The sequence below is a fragment of the Grampus griseus genome (genome assembly GCF_964374135.1).
Source record: "Grampus griseus genome assembly, chromosome: 7".
Classification (NCBI taxonomy): domain Eukaryota; kingdom Metazoa; phylum Chordata; class Mammalia; order Artiodactyla; family Delphinidae; genus Grampus; species Grampus griseus.
The window spans coordinates 106,798,974-106,813,674 of NC_139001.1; the positions used below are offsets into that span (position 1 = coordinate 106,798,974).

At 38.7% G+C, this 14,701-nt stretch overlaps 1 protein-coding gene across 2 annotated transcripts in view; it reads left to right on the forward strand.

Moving 5' to 3' along the window:
• CNTNAP5 (contactin associated protein family member 5) overlaps nucleotides 1-14,701 on the forward strand; it is a gene marked incomplete at both ends in the record, with an annotated part of 875,906 nt that overhangs the window by 735,356 nt on the left and 125,849 nt on the right. For both annotated transcript variants that reach the window (XM_082658898.1, XM_082658899.1), the window contains 2 exons: nucleotides 155-325; nucleotides 8,641-8,859. In XM_082658898.1, coding sequence (XP_082515024.1) covers nucleotides 155-325; nucleotides 8,641-8,859 — 390 coding nt within the window. The remainder of the gene's footprint in view (nucleotides 1-154; nucleotides 326-8,640; nucleotides 8,860-14,701) is intronic.

Sequence of the window (14,701 nt, forward strand, 5' to 3'; positions counted from 1 at the left end):
TTTCTCTCTGTCTTACATAAGCACAAGATGTTTTATTCCCTTATCCTTTTTCCCTGCAGTGTCCCCCAGTCTAGAAAATTATCTACATGCCCAGTGCTTTCCTGTACCCCATTCAAAAACAATGAACCATACTCAGGATTTTTTTCATTTGCAGGACACTTCTGGAATGCGGTATCATTTTATACAGAAGCCTCTTACCTCCACTTTCCTACCTTCCATGCGGAATTCAGTGCTGACATTTCCTTCTTTTTTAAAACCACGGCTTTATCTGGAGTTTTCCTAGAAAACCTTGGCATTAAAGACTTCATCCGACTTGAAATAAGCTGTGAGTGTTCTCATTTATGAATTTAATATAACTGGTCAACAGAAGTTTTAATCTTATCTTTGCCACCAACAACTAGTGTACTATTTAGATTATCAAATTAATCTCCCTGGGCCTCTGTCAAATTAACAATGATAATTTCTAGTTCCTCCTTATGCTTTTTGTTTTATTATTACTTATCAGTGTTTAAAGAGTCATTCTGTCCTCAAACTAGTGCATTCCCAAAATTCCCATAGATATTTATTTACAGTGTCTTTTTTCTGATCCGTGGGCATTTACTACCTATTCTTTTAAGCTTCCACACAACGGAACTTTTTCATTGCAATTTCTATGGAAAGCTGAGAACATTAGTATTCTGCATTCTGTTTATACTTGAAGTCAAATTTTTGTTGTACTTTTTCTCTGCAAGTAATTTCTTGACTTATTTCCCATCACCAGGCATATGTGACTGACCAATCAGAATTTCCATTGTTTCTCTACCACTTCACCTTGAACAGGGGTGTATCTAGTGAGTTTGATGTCAGGACATGGATCATTTTTTAACATCCCATCTCCTATATACAAGTTATATTAAGAAATAATCATAAAGTTAAATGAAAAGTAGTACAAATGCATATGGGGAAGTGTTCTGTTAATGAACTTTTATATGTAATCATGCCAATAAAAATATTCCAGTACAAAAAAGAAACACAATACAATAAAGAATTTTAATCTCATTCATTCATTTTTTATATAAAAGGGAAAAATACCTACATATTGGTCTGTTCAAGTAATATTTGTAACATTAAAAGTTCTGTTCCTTAGACTTGACTTATGTAAACTTGTTGAGTGAGTTCATCAGAACTGATTTTCTTTGCATGTTCATGTTCAAAAGAGAGTATAATCAGATTTGTCCATTTATCTTCTCTCTTACTGATCAAAGGATACTTTTTATTAACTTTAAAATGTTTTTCACATTAAGCAATAGATATAAACATTTTAGAAAAGATTTTAAACATAAGGCTAAGTTTGATAGAGATTCCTAAAAATCCCATTTTATAATAAATTCCAGAAATTGCTATAATCTCTATGTATTTCTTTCATGATCAATGTTAGCATCTTTCAAATAGCTCTGAAATAAAAAAAAAAACACTAAAATATTTTTATTAGAAAATTCGTCATGGGTTACTATTCTACTTGGTAAAACCTCACAGAGTTCCTAAGGTTTTGGAGTTGCTTAAGCTCTCTTTGGGTGCAATTTGTGTTCACAGCCCCTGTGGTACTATACATTCCTTGTTTCAACAGTAGATCTGAGTTAAACAATGATAGCACAGTAACTGTAAAAATGGGAAATCAGAAATTGAGCTCTTATTCTTAAAAACAAACACATATTTTAGTCTGCATGTTCAGGAGCCAATGGTATGTCAGGAGTTCTCTATGTTAACTTCCCTCTTGAATATAATATGTGGTAGGTAATAAAATGTACTCTTTGAAGCTTACACATTATTAAAAATTAATACTAACATCAGCATTTGTTACAACTTAAACCTACAAAATTTCCCCCCCACCCCCGGTGGAGGAATGTTTCATTGCTGACATTATTTAGAATTACTGTTGTGTGGCAATAATAAAAAAAAAAGATCTACTTTTAGTTGCTTTTGCTAGTTTTCTGATTCTCTGCATTCATTATACCCACTTCTTTCTTATACACAAGGTGGACTGCTCCTGCCATCTAGCCCTTATTAAAGCCATGACCATGAAGACTTATGCTTTTCGTTATGTGCTTCATTTACCTGGTTTTAAATACATGTTTTCTATGATTTGATTGTGGCAATCGACCATATTACAATAATAGTGTGACAGCATGAAATACCCTTGAAAACCTAAGTAATAATGTCTTAGCAACAGAAACGTGGAAATTTGAGACCTCCAGAAAAAGAGACAAAGGTGCTGGCTGGAGGAGATGGCTGAACTGCATGTACAGGTCTCCTGCAGAGCACAGAGCAGCTAAGTGTTTCCTCTGCAGCTACAGCCCAATACAAGGAAAGGCATCTCTTTAACGGGTAGTTGTAATCTCCTTTTACTCCAATGATTTAGACTATTAATGGCAGGAAGCCCTTGTGGCTTTAGTGTGAAATAAGATCCCTCATAGCTACCTTGACCAGGCTTTAAATACGTGGAGTTGAGTGCCAGCCATTTCATAATATGGATATAATAACCTCAATGTAAATTTAATAACAATCAGGCCCTAAGGCCTTTCGATTCATTAAAGCAGCAGCAAATGTCATGGCATATTATCACAAGGTAATGAGTGATGATTTCGTGTTAATTATATTTCAGTGTCCAATTTGTTTGAACTTCCTCATACTATATTTTGTCCTTTGGGCTGCACAAAAATGTTTTCCGTGCAAGTGGTATTAAATCTGATAAAAATTTAAAATCCATTGATGTCATTGTTCAGTGCACACTTTTTCACCAGATCAGAGAATATGTATTTTTTTGAAAGAGGAAGATTTTGTATAAACTTTTTTAAAGTACGAGGCCTCAAAATTTTCAAAATATTTTGTTTTATTATTATTATTTAAAAGGAAAAACAGACAAACAAATGGGGCTTATCTTGCATTTCTTACTAACAGCTGCACTCAACCTATGCCTTTTACACAGATGGAATTTTCACCCTAAAGTGTTCATAGTAAGATTCCTCTACAGATCATCTTCTTAGAAAGAAAATGGTCTTCACATAAATGTAGTAGATTTCTCAGGTAGATCTCTTCCTCATCCCCAAGGAGTGTTCCTCTGTAACTATCCGAACAGAAGTTTTCAAAATTGATGTATCCGAATTGTTGGACAGGGAACAAGAAGCTTACATAAAATTTTCAATTTATTTCTTTCTGGGTCACTTCCAACTAAGACATTTGAATTTTGTAGCTTTAAGATTAGTCCATATTCTATGAAAGGCAAGATGCTTCATTATGTCCTCAAGTCTTAATGGATTTGTTCCAAATGAGACTGAGAAAAAAATAGCTATTTTGACAATTAGCTCATAATGGCTGTGCAGGTTGAAACAGATATCTTGGAGTGGATGGGGGACGAGAAGGAAATGGCTGTTGTGATCAGTATGGCATAGCGGAAAGAGACTACTGGTGAGAATCCAATGTGTATTCTAATTTCTGTTTCTCTAACTCTAATTGTGAGCAAGTTCCTCACCCCTTCAGTGCTTATTTATGAAAATGGAATTGTTGATGCCCATATGTCGATCAGATGCATTTGGCTGCAATTAAAAGAAAATACAATCTTAACTGATAGACACAAGGATGGAAATTTATTGGTACCAGGACAGGTGACCAAGTCTGGAATTGGTGGGGCACTTTATTTCTGGTTGGATTCAGGAGTTTAACAAATGTTAGCAGTGGTCTAATTTATTTCTCTCCCTGCTCTGACTTCTGAATCTCTACTTCCGTCAAGGCTATCTTTCCCTCAAGAAGGAGCCACATTTCAGCTGGTGGGAAAGCACTTCTTTGCCAGCTGTCCACACAATCCTCCTGATATGCAACTCCTCTGACTACCTAGGAACAAATGCCTCTAGACAGGGAAGTAAAGATTTCAGACTGGTTTTACCAGAGCCCAGCCTTACCCCTTGGGTGGTAGGGGCAGCTAGCTGACCTTAAAGCCTGTAGGGGAAAAAAAAAATCATTTTCATTCCTAAAAGTCTGAGTTCTTGGCTGAGAACCATGTGATAAAAGACAGAATAACAAGAGGAAAAACAAACAGAAGTTTATTAACATGTATACCTCATGTAGGGATGGGAGATACCCAGAGGAAAGGAGTGACTCAACGAGGTGACTTAGACCTCCAGTTCATATGACATCTATAAGAGAGAACAATACATTTTTGGAAAAATAATAGGATAAAGGAAAGCAGTTTTAGGCTTTGAAAGTAGAGATAAAAGCTAGTTAGTCAAGTTTTTTATGTAGATTTTTCTGGTGGCATCTCGAGGCTGATAGGGTCTAACGTTGTCTCCAGGTGATTAATGTTTGTCCTCTTGGTAGAGAGGGGAGGAGGGATGGAGGAACAACTAAATCTATATCTATATCTATGTCCTCATCTATATCTATATATCTAGAAATTTGAGTTCTGACTTTCAAATGTATCATATCAATAATATTACCAACTGTGATGGTAACTTGAAGATACAATCCTCAGATCCTCAAGAATAGGAAAGATTAATTCTAACAAATTAATTAATTTTGTTTTCAAATTAATTAATTAATTTTGTTTTCAAATAATCTCATCTATAATCATCAAGATATTGTATTATGATTTTCATGTTCAACTCACAGTCCAATATGCAGATGAGGAAGGTGAGCCTTGAGAGGGTAAATAACACACCCAGCATCACCCAGTAAGATTCAGAATCCAGGATTCAATTCTCTGTTCATTCAAACAACTCCCTACTCTGCTTTGCAAAACTGTCTCAAGAGCCAAGAATGTTAGAAGGTGAGAAAATAGCATGATTTTCCTCCATGTTTTGAGGCATAGGACATTCAGCAGGTCTTTACAACTTAATGCAAAACTGTGTGTGCTTTTTTTCTGGAATAGGAGCCACAGCTGCCATCAGCACCTCCAAGAGTCCATGTCTCCAAAAATGTTTAACAATATTCATTTACTTCTCATTCTACAGATGAATACATGGGAGGTCAGAGAGGTTAGGAGACTACATTAAGGCCTTGCATCTTCTTCTTTATTCCATTATGGTGCCTGAGACATCTCACATGCCTGACCCGTGCAGGGCTGAGAACACAGAGATGGTGTCACAGTTTGAGGAAGGAAGAGCATTGTACAGGAGATTTAGAAGGCATCTTCTCATCTCCTAGGACCACTTGGTGTACAATCTCTCATGCTTGTGGCAGTTTCCTCCACTTGACATGCCCCTTCTTGGTCAGTCTTCTCAAAAGTACACCATGAGCTCATTTTGTTTCATTCCTCTCTGCTTAGCACAGGTCCTGGCTGGGTAAAAACCCACTGAAAGACTCCAGTGACTCCTTCGCGTTGTCTTGAACCATAGGATGTAAATGATAAGGGTGGATATTTGTCAGACAGTTGTGGGGAGAAGATGGTAAATTCATGATAGAGGAAATGCTGCCACTGGACCTCCAGCTTTCCCATTTAGAACCACTGAGCTATGCCCATCCCCCCAGAAAATGAGATCTAGTTGACATTGGCCTCAGGTGTCCTGTCTTCCAAGTCACTAGCCAGTGTTGGAGGTATCACCATGTACTTACATTTATTTTCATTCAGTTTTTTCCAGGCACCCATATTATATATCTAGCTTTGACTGCCAGGTAGGGACTGCATAGGTTTTGGGGATGGTGGTTTTCTCATAGGACAAGTGGGTTAAAAAGTGAGCTCCAGAGACACATCACCTGGATTTAAATCCTGACTCTGCCCCCTCTGGGTTAGAGCAGCTTCTCAGCTATCTGTGGGTCAGTTCCCTCCTCTGTAAAATATTACCTTTCTCATATGATTGTAGGGAGTTGATTCATGAAAAATGCTTAGCAGAGTGCCTGGGTCATGCTAAGCGCTCAATGAATGTTAGCTATTATTATTGCATTTCACTGATTCTCCCCTAGTTCTAGGAGGAGTGAGTTGAACATAGTAGATCTTTAATAGTGACTTGAATAAAGTTAAATAATAATAATTTTAGAAGGTTTTTAAGGAACCTAACACCTTGGTATAAAACTAAAAATAAAGAAAGAAAGAAAGAAAATTACAAAATTGCATTTAGTGTGTACAGGGTAACATTTTAATGAATGAAATTTTAGTTTGATGGGAGCTTCCTGTATACAAGGCCCAATCCTAGGTTCTGGGTGTCCAATTCATCTATAAGTTGCAGACTAGCTGGGGAGACAGACTATAACCAGATCATTATACAACAGAGGGATAAATGCAGGGGCAGAGATAAGTGCAGACCAGAAACTAACAAGGAGGTAGTGGTGACAGGGGGTGGCAGGCCGTCACAGCAGTGGAGCAAGCCTTCCTTCCACAGAGATGTGCTGTCTGCATGGAACTGGATATCCACAAGACCAGCTTTGTAGGAAGGCTTTTAGGAAAATCTTTAGCATTCCTCCCCTTCAACCTCAAGAGTTTTTACCTATGTTTTTAGAGAGAAATACACTTATGCTCAATATCTCAGTAATTGTTTATTTGGTCTCAAGATAAGCAGGGCTGCAAGGTAGCATTGGTGGCCTGATAAGAAACAGGCAATGGCTCAAAGGGCTAACTTCACTCTTATTTAATCTTTCAATTGTTGAATCTGATTTGCTCCCTTCAATTCTGTTTCCATTAATGCATGGGTTTATGAGCCAAAGACAACTGACGTGGGTTGGTGAACCATGCCACAGTGATGATAATAATAACAATAGCTATCATTGTTGAGTACATCCTACACGCCAGGCACAGTTCTAAGAACATTGTCGGGATGAATTTATAAACAACCTGACAATTAGGTATTGTTTTTATTCCCATTTTACAAAGGATAAAAGTAAGAGGTGACAAGCTCGAAAACTTACCTCAGGTCATGGAGGGTGCCAGAGTCCAGGTCTCAAATCCCATTTGTAAAGCTTCTATCTTATTGCCTCTCTTTGCAGTCAGGGCTCACATTCACCAGGAAGACGAGCAATTCAAACTCTCTGCTACTTGAAATTCTGCATATTGGGGGCTTCTTATACCAAGGCTGGCTTTCTGTTAGGGTTTAAAGCCTGAGAAAGGAGTGGTCCAGGGTGATGACTGACCTTTGGTATTGCTGAATATTCAGATCTGTTAGTTGATGACCTTGTCAAAGAAATACACATGTCCTATCTCGGGTGTAGAGGAGGGGGGCCATCACAAGGTGCTGATAAGGAAGGGAAGGTCTGGAATATGAAGGCTCCTGTTCCTGAGAGAGGACTGTCTTCCCCTCAACTTTAATTTATAATTTACCTCTCCACATCCTTCAGATTTAGAATTCTTACATAATAAAAGAAAATATAAGAAGGTATACTAAAATAGAGAAGAAAGATGGAGATTATACTTTTGGAGTCAGATTCTACTTACTCTCTAGGCAGCTTCAAGCAAATTATTTCTATTTCTCTGAACTTTCATTTTCTCACCCATAAAATGTGCATAAAAATGAGACCTTTCTCATAGAGTTGCTTTGAGGATTAAAATGAGAGAATCTATGGGCAGTGCTCCTCAGAGTGCATTGTACTACTGTGCTGCTGCTACTTCTCTCTCTCTCTGTTAATGGTGATAACACCACTGTCACCATCCCCATCATCACCATGACCACCACCATCACCACTATCACCACCATCACCATCGCCACCATCCTCACTACTACCATCACCACAATCACCATCACCACATCACCTTCACCACCATCAACATTATCACCACCATCAGCATCACCACCATCACCATCACCACCAGTATCATCATCCCTATCACCACCACCATCATCATCACCACCACAACTATCACCATCATGACCACCACTATTATCTTCCTGTCATCATCATCATCAACATCATCATCATCACAGGTAACATTACCCCTGACTGGCTCTTTCCTGTCTTGTACGATAAGCAGATTGCTATAGAAGGTCAGAAAGGGTCATGGAAGGAGCCCTGCATGGGGAGTTGGGGGGATAGGGTTGTGTTTGTTCCCAGACACTGCCACTTGCAGTGATACAGACAAGGCACTTAAAATTTCTGAGCCTCCTTTTAAAAAAAAAGTCATAGGAATAGCATGAATTCTTGTATCATATGTATTGATGAAATAATACATTTTAGAATAATAATATATATAATACACATAGTAATATGTTTTATATATATATATATATATATATGAAATACATTATTATAACATGCATAATGAACAATACCAAGCACTGGACTTTCCAGGATGTGGTCTTCTCCTCGCAGGAGTGTAGCTGCTTAGCTAACCAAGTATCTATAGCTGTCCATGAGGACACAGTTGAAGTCAGAAGAGATCCAGAAAACCCAGAACCTTGGAGCAGGTGCATTTTGTCAGATCAGCATCAGTGACCCTGGTCCCTATCCTATTTCTTGAATTCACACAATGAGAACCAACTGGGACCAAAAAAAAGAGCTTGAGATTTAGTAGTTGGTAGTTATTACCATGAATGGTAGTTTTTATACTGAGGGGATTTCATCTGAAGGCCTCTCTACCTAGCTGTTGATGTACGATAGTTTTTATCATTCGTTCAGGGTATGCTTGTGCCCTAAATGCACTGACAACTCCCTTCATCTTTTTACCTGTTTCCTTTCTGGTTTCAGCTCCTTCCGAGATCACTTTTGCCATTGATGTTGGGAATGGCCCCATAGAGCTCATAGTCCAGTCCTCTTCTCCTCTGAATGACAACCAATGGCATTATGTCCGGGCCGAGAGGAACCTCAAGGAGACCTCACTCCAGGTGGACAACCTCCCAAGGATGACCAGGGAGACCTCAGAGGAGGGTCATTTCCGGTTACAGCTCAACAGCCAGCTGTTTGTAGGTAGGGGACATCTTAAGGTGCCCTGTGTGCTAAAAACCCTACAAAACCACTGTGGAACCAGGCCCAAGGAAAATTACTTTTTAATTTAGACCTGGGAAATGATTAAAATATTCCATAAAGCATTTATAATTATAAACGTAATTTCGCAGATTCTTCCTTACTAGATTTATTAGCTACAACAATGGAAGATTATGTCATCTCTTAGCAAAGTTTGAGGGGGTTTCAAACTCTATTTGTATTTTTTCTCCTTGTACATATTATATTCTCGGATGTCCAGGAACCTCTATTACTTTTCATCCCTATAATCAAAACCTACTCTTAGAAAAAAGGATGTATCAGCTATTTAAACCTTATTAGAAGTTGACTTTAAGTCAGTGGGCTACCATTCACCCTTCCTATTGATACCTGACTCCAGATAATTATTGATAACCATGTAATGAAATACATTACAGCATCTCCAAGGGATTTAGGGCATCAGTAATATGGTGGTGGAGGGAGCTATTGGTTTTTAAACTGCGAGCTTCTTTGATACTCCCTGAAATCACGTCACTTAGGCGGCTGCCTGATAACTTACACAGAAAAGCAGCCCTGGTCCCTAAGCAGACGTCTCTCCACTGGTCATTTCCACCATGAGACTCAGAATCAAACTTTAGATAAGTTGTTCCTCTGAACTGGCTGCCACTGCTGGCACTAGGGCCTGGGAAGGCTCAAACATCATTCACTGAATCATTCATTCATTCCATAAGCAGTCAGTGAGCACCTAAAACGAATCAGGCACCTTGTCAGATGGTGGGAATTGAAAGATGACTTGTGCAATGAAACTTCTTTTCAAAGAGCTCACTCTGTGTGTGTGTGTGTGTGTGTGTGTGTGTGTGTGTGTGCTGTGCGAGAGAGATAAAGAGGCAGAAAGAGAGAGGGAGAGAGAGTTTAGCCACATTAGCCCAGGTAGGAAACGTCTGCCTTATAGCTACAGTTTAGAAAGGATTTTTTGGAAGTAGGTTGAGCAGGGCTTATACAGCTTTAAAAACAAATAGAGTTGTAAATGTTAGGGATATTGTATTATTAGCAAAACCAAGGCACTGCTCTTACATAAAACTTGAAACTCAGATGCTTAGAACAGTAGCATAAATTAGTTGTAAAATTTGCCAGTATACCCAGATTTACTTTTCTTTCCTTATGTATTTATTTTACCAATTCTCACACTACATAGCTTTACTGCTAGTAATGAAATGCCATCAGCAATCAATGGGTGTTTCTTACTTGCTTCTTTTAAGTTTGGGTTTGTGCAACTTTTAACTCTGAGGAAATCTGTCACTAAGAACATATCAGCTAAAAGAAAAGAAGTAACAGAATCTGTAATCTCTCTTTCCAACAGGAATCATATTTCTTTCTTCATCTATCATGTTTTACCTATCCATCAGAAGCTAAGATATAAGTGATTAAAAATGATTTTATGATGAAAAAGTACTCAATTAACCTACATCAGTGATATGATTTAGTATTAAAATATTTTTTAAATTTATATTGATGTTTTCATTCTATTTAAACATCACATTTTATTGCTCTGAATAAGTTTGCTAGTCATCAATATTTAATGTCTTTTTTGGTGTAATCAATTCAAGTAGTTTGCAATTTTCATAAATTATATTCCATGCCAAAGTTTAATTTATCTTCAGGCAGTACTGATGAATCTTTCTGGCTGAAAGGTGTATATAAAGATGGAATTTTTTTAATCCCTTCATGCAAATTTCATGTAGTTATGAAATTATCATATGTGAATGATCTGAATATGTGACAAACTTTGTGCAAGTCGAAAGGGAAAAGAGGCAGCTGTGTTTCCTTGCGGGTTTTTATCTCTAGATGTTTCTGTTAACTGATCACAAATGCAATGAGTAAGAGCATATCTAGGGGTTTGGAGAGATACCTTGCTCTAGCTGGAGCCAAGGTCAGCTGCAGCAAGAGCACCTGCTTCTGGTATGTTTCTTCCCAATAGGCTCCATCTCAGATGGTACTCTGATTTATTGAATTTGTCTTTATGTACTTGAAGAAGAAAAACATGCTGTTGGAGGCCATTTTAGTTTGTTGGTTTGAATTTTGTTGTTTAGTGTTCAACCTGTTTAGAAGTGTCAGGTGGCCAAAAAAATTGAAGTCCCAATATTTCCAGTTTGTATGATTCAGTGGTTTAAAAAAAAAGGCCTCTACTTAGCTAGAGCAGCCAAAATGACGAATTGCATTCTCTATCATTCAGAAAATTTGAGTCACTGGATTTTTATATTTGCTAGGCAGAAAAAGATATGATTGTGGTGTGCTGTTTAAATTTTTTTTTAATTAAAGTATATTTGATTTACAATGTCGTGTTAATTTCAGGTGTACAACAAAGGGATTCCGTATACGTATACATATACACATTCTTTCCCAGATTCTTTACCCACATAGGTTATTGAGTATAGTTTCCTGTGCTATACAGTAGGTCCTTGTTCATTATCTATTTTTACTGGGATAGATTGATTGTGACAGTACTTAAATATTAATTTGGATATGTCTGTCTAGATACCTTTAACCTCTGAAGGATTTTTCAGTCAAAACATAGCATCGTTCAAGTATGGTAATCACTGGCATTGCTGCTGTGCTTGTGAGTGCTTTCCGAGTACCAGAAACAGGTTGAATTTTATAGAATGGATATATCTCTTAGCACTGCCCCTGTCATTGGAATGTGACAAGTTGAAGTGCTGATACCTGAGTCAATGCATGCTGGATTCCCAGAATCAATATTTTAACTTCAAGCTTTTATTTCCCTGATAGTTAGGGACAATTGCAACCATGCCATTTCACTGGTCGCATTTCTTGAATAGAGTAGGAGAAGCTTCATAACACAGAGCTTCTGAAATGTGCACTGCAAGCTTGGGGTAGTTTCAGCTTTAAAACTCTTGGCAGTATCATCCCTCGCCTTGCTCTTCCCTACTAGCTTTTCAAGTTAATATGAGGAAAAGGCAAGAGAAATCCAAGAACTAGCACTTATGGCTGAAAATGAAATGAAGAGATCTGGGTAAGAACTCCAGGTCAACTGCCAACAGGCCATGGGACCCTGGTAGAGAAATAACTAGCCTAAGTGGATTCATTGTCTTTATTATTTGCAGAATGAAATTGATGAGTCTGGTAACTGATCCCTTACAACTTGAGGATGTCCCATCTCCATCTGTATATTAAGCATGACAATCATCCTTACCCTCATGCCCATGTGGACGTCACAGCAAAGAAAGTATCTCTTTGTCCCCAAATCTGACACCCCATCTTTCCAAATATGTTGCAATTATAGAATGGACATTTTGTAAAGCTGTGAGCCTGTGAGTCTCATTTTTGTGTTGCTTTACTTTCTTCCTATCTTTTTGGCCTTTTATGGACCTTTTTCTTTATTTTTTCTTTTTTTTGGCTCAGCTGCTTTATTTGTGTCAAAATAAACTGAAGTAACTCCCACTTAGAACTCCTTGGGGGAAGTATTTCATTGACTTGGTAAATCATAAAGTTGAAGCGATTTCCCGCCTACCCACGGTGCTGCTCCTGATTCCACACTGGTTGGGAATTATTATTATTATTTTCAGGTGAAGCGTGTCAAAAGCGAGGTCAGCAGTGAAACCAGGAAAGGTGGGTCTCATTTGCTCTCTGCCCTGACACTTCAGAAACTGCTAGAGTCTCTCTGTGGAATAGTCACTTATATTTACACTTGCGAGTGCCTCACAAGGATGGCTTTCCTGACACAGGCCAGCAGAGTTTTCTGTCTGGAAGATGTACTGTGTATCAAAGCACAGGAGGAGATACACATCCTTTTCATGTTAAGGAAGAACTGGAAAATCACCTTTTAGCATATTTGTTACATAAAACCATTGCGCATGGAGGATGTCAATGGTGAAACAAAAAGTAAAGAAATTGTCTTTTCAGCATCCTATACATTTCTGATGATAAGGTCTGATTTACCAACAAGTTTATTTTTTCAAAGTTAACTAATATGTCAAGTATACTTGAATCATCTTAGTAAAAAAATTAATACATGAGTTCTGATATTCCCCATAGTAGTTTAATAAGAGAACGTGTCCTGATTCGTTTAAGAAGTTTTAGGAGACCTCAGAACACTAGCGGGCAAGTCCCGTGAATGCTTTGCTTCCTTGTTACCTACCAAGTGGCAGTCACTCAACGCTTCTACAATGAAAAAAAAAAAATGAGGAAGAGCCACCTGCTTCCTCATGCATTTTTTTCCCCCAACACCACTTCTGCTCCACAAACAGATTCTTAGAGCTTGAAAGTGCTTTGAAAGAACACTGGTTCTTTTTATTTTCAGAGAAGTGAATGATTAAATGACCCCTTCCACAAAATTTTGTCTCATCTTGCAAATGTTGAGAGTTGAGTACAATGAACCCATCCCAATAGCCCATGTTAGTATTTTCTGCCCCCTAATATTCCAAAACCCTTTTGGAAATGTTTATCTACAATCTCTTATGCTTTAATTGAAGCTCATTTCATCCTATACTGACCACATTAGATTGGTAATGTGACATTGAAGGAGAATGTACAATTTTCTTGTACAGTTTCACTTTTTTAAGTTTTAATTCTGCCTTTGACAAAACATATCTCAAAGCATACTGTCTGTTTTTGAAGAAAGGTACAACATGGCATCATGTTCTCATGCAGCCCAGGGAGAAAAGCCCTGAGATTTGGACCTCACAAAAACTCAACGGTAGAAGCAGTCATTCTAGTTACTGTGGCACTGCCATTCATCAAAATCTGTAACTCAGTAAAGAAAGAAAACATTAAGACAGCACCGTTCATGTGGAGCTAGGGTGATAATTATAAAACGAAATTCAAGCCAGATATTTCTGGAAAATAAAATAGTACACTCTGGATGTTCAAGGACCCAAACTGAGGGAGGTGAGAAGTTGTTGTGTCTTTTCCAAAGCCAAGGCTCCATTGAGCTGATGTAACCAGGACAACCAGGGAAGCTCCAGTTTAGAAAAGAGTGGGCCCAGCCTGGCATACTAATGCTGCAACGCTGCCGATAACCTGTTTCCATTTCTCCAAGGCTCTGGAGACAAAGCTGATGACTCAGAGGAGGAGGTGAGAAAGCCTTGGAGCAGAACAATGGTGGGGAAGAAGATGTAGTCAGAACTCTCTGAACATGTTATTGTAGATTTACACTCTGTTCTCATTGTGTTACCAAGTTTCTTCTGATTCAGAGGAAAAGGATTTGGCTTCAGAGACACTTGAGTTGGGGAAGGCAATTTTGTAGAAGAGGTGAGGGGTGCCATGTTTTAATTCAGCTTCCTGCTTCACCATCCATGTCTCAGGCTGAAGGGTGAGGGTCGTCTCAGGCCCCTGTGTAGAGAGGCTTAGGAACGTGCGTAGACTCTAGGATGTGCTGCCCAGGACCCCATTCAAGAAGGCCCTGCTGCTGGGAGTGCTCTTGGAAGACAGTCTCCCTCTGCCCCTTCAGCTACTGCATCTCTTCAGGACAAGGTCCTGTCCTTCCAGGGAGGTCCACAGACAATAATCACTTGAGTCCAGGGTGCAAAGGTGCAACCATTTTGGCCCAAGGAAGCATATCTCTGATGGACTTTTCTAGCTCCAGCACTCTCTGTGGGGCTGTTCTAGACTGTCAGACCTGCGCCAGAGCTCACTCCTTTGCCCACTTCTGCTTCCTGACTTTCTGGCTCAAAAGTGTGGTTCCCAATGGTTCCCCCTGAAAGACATCCTGCCCCTTTAACTTCATCTCACAGCCTGTTTGCTGGAGAACCCTACCTGAGGCACAATCACAAGGATGTATTGTGCAGTACACACACACACACACACACAC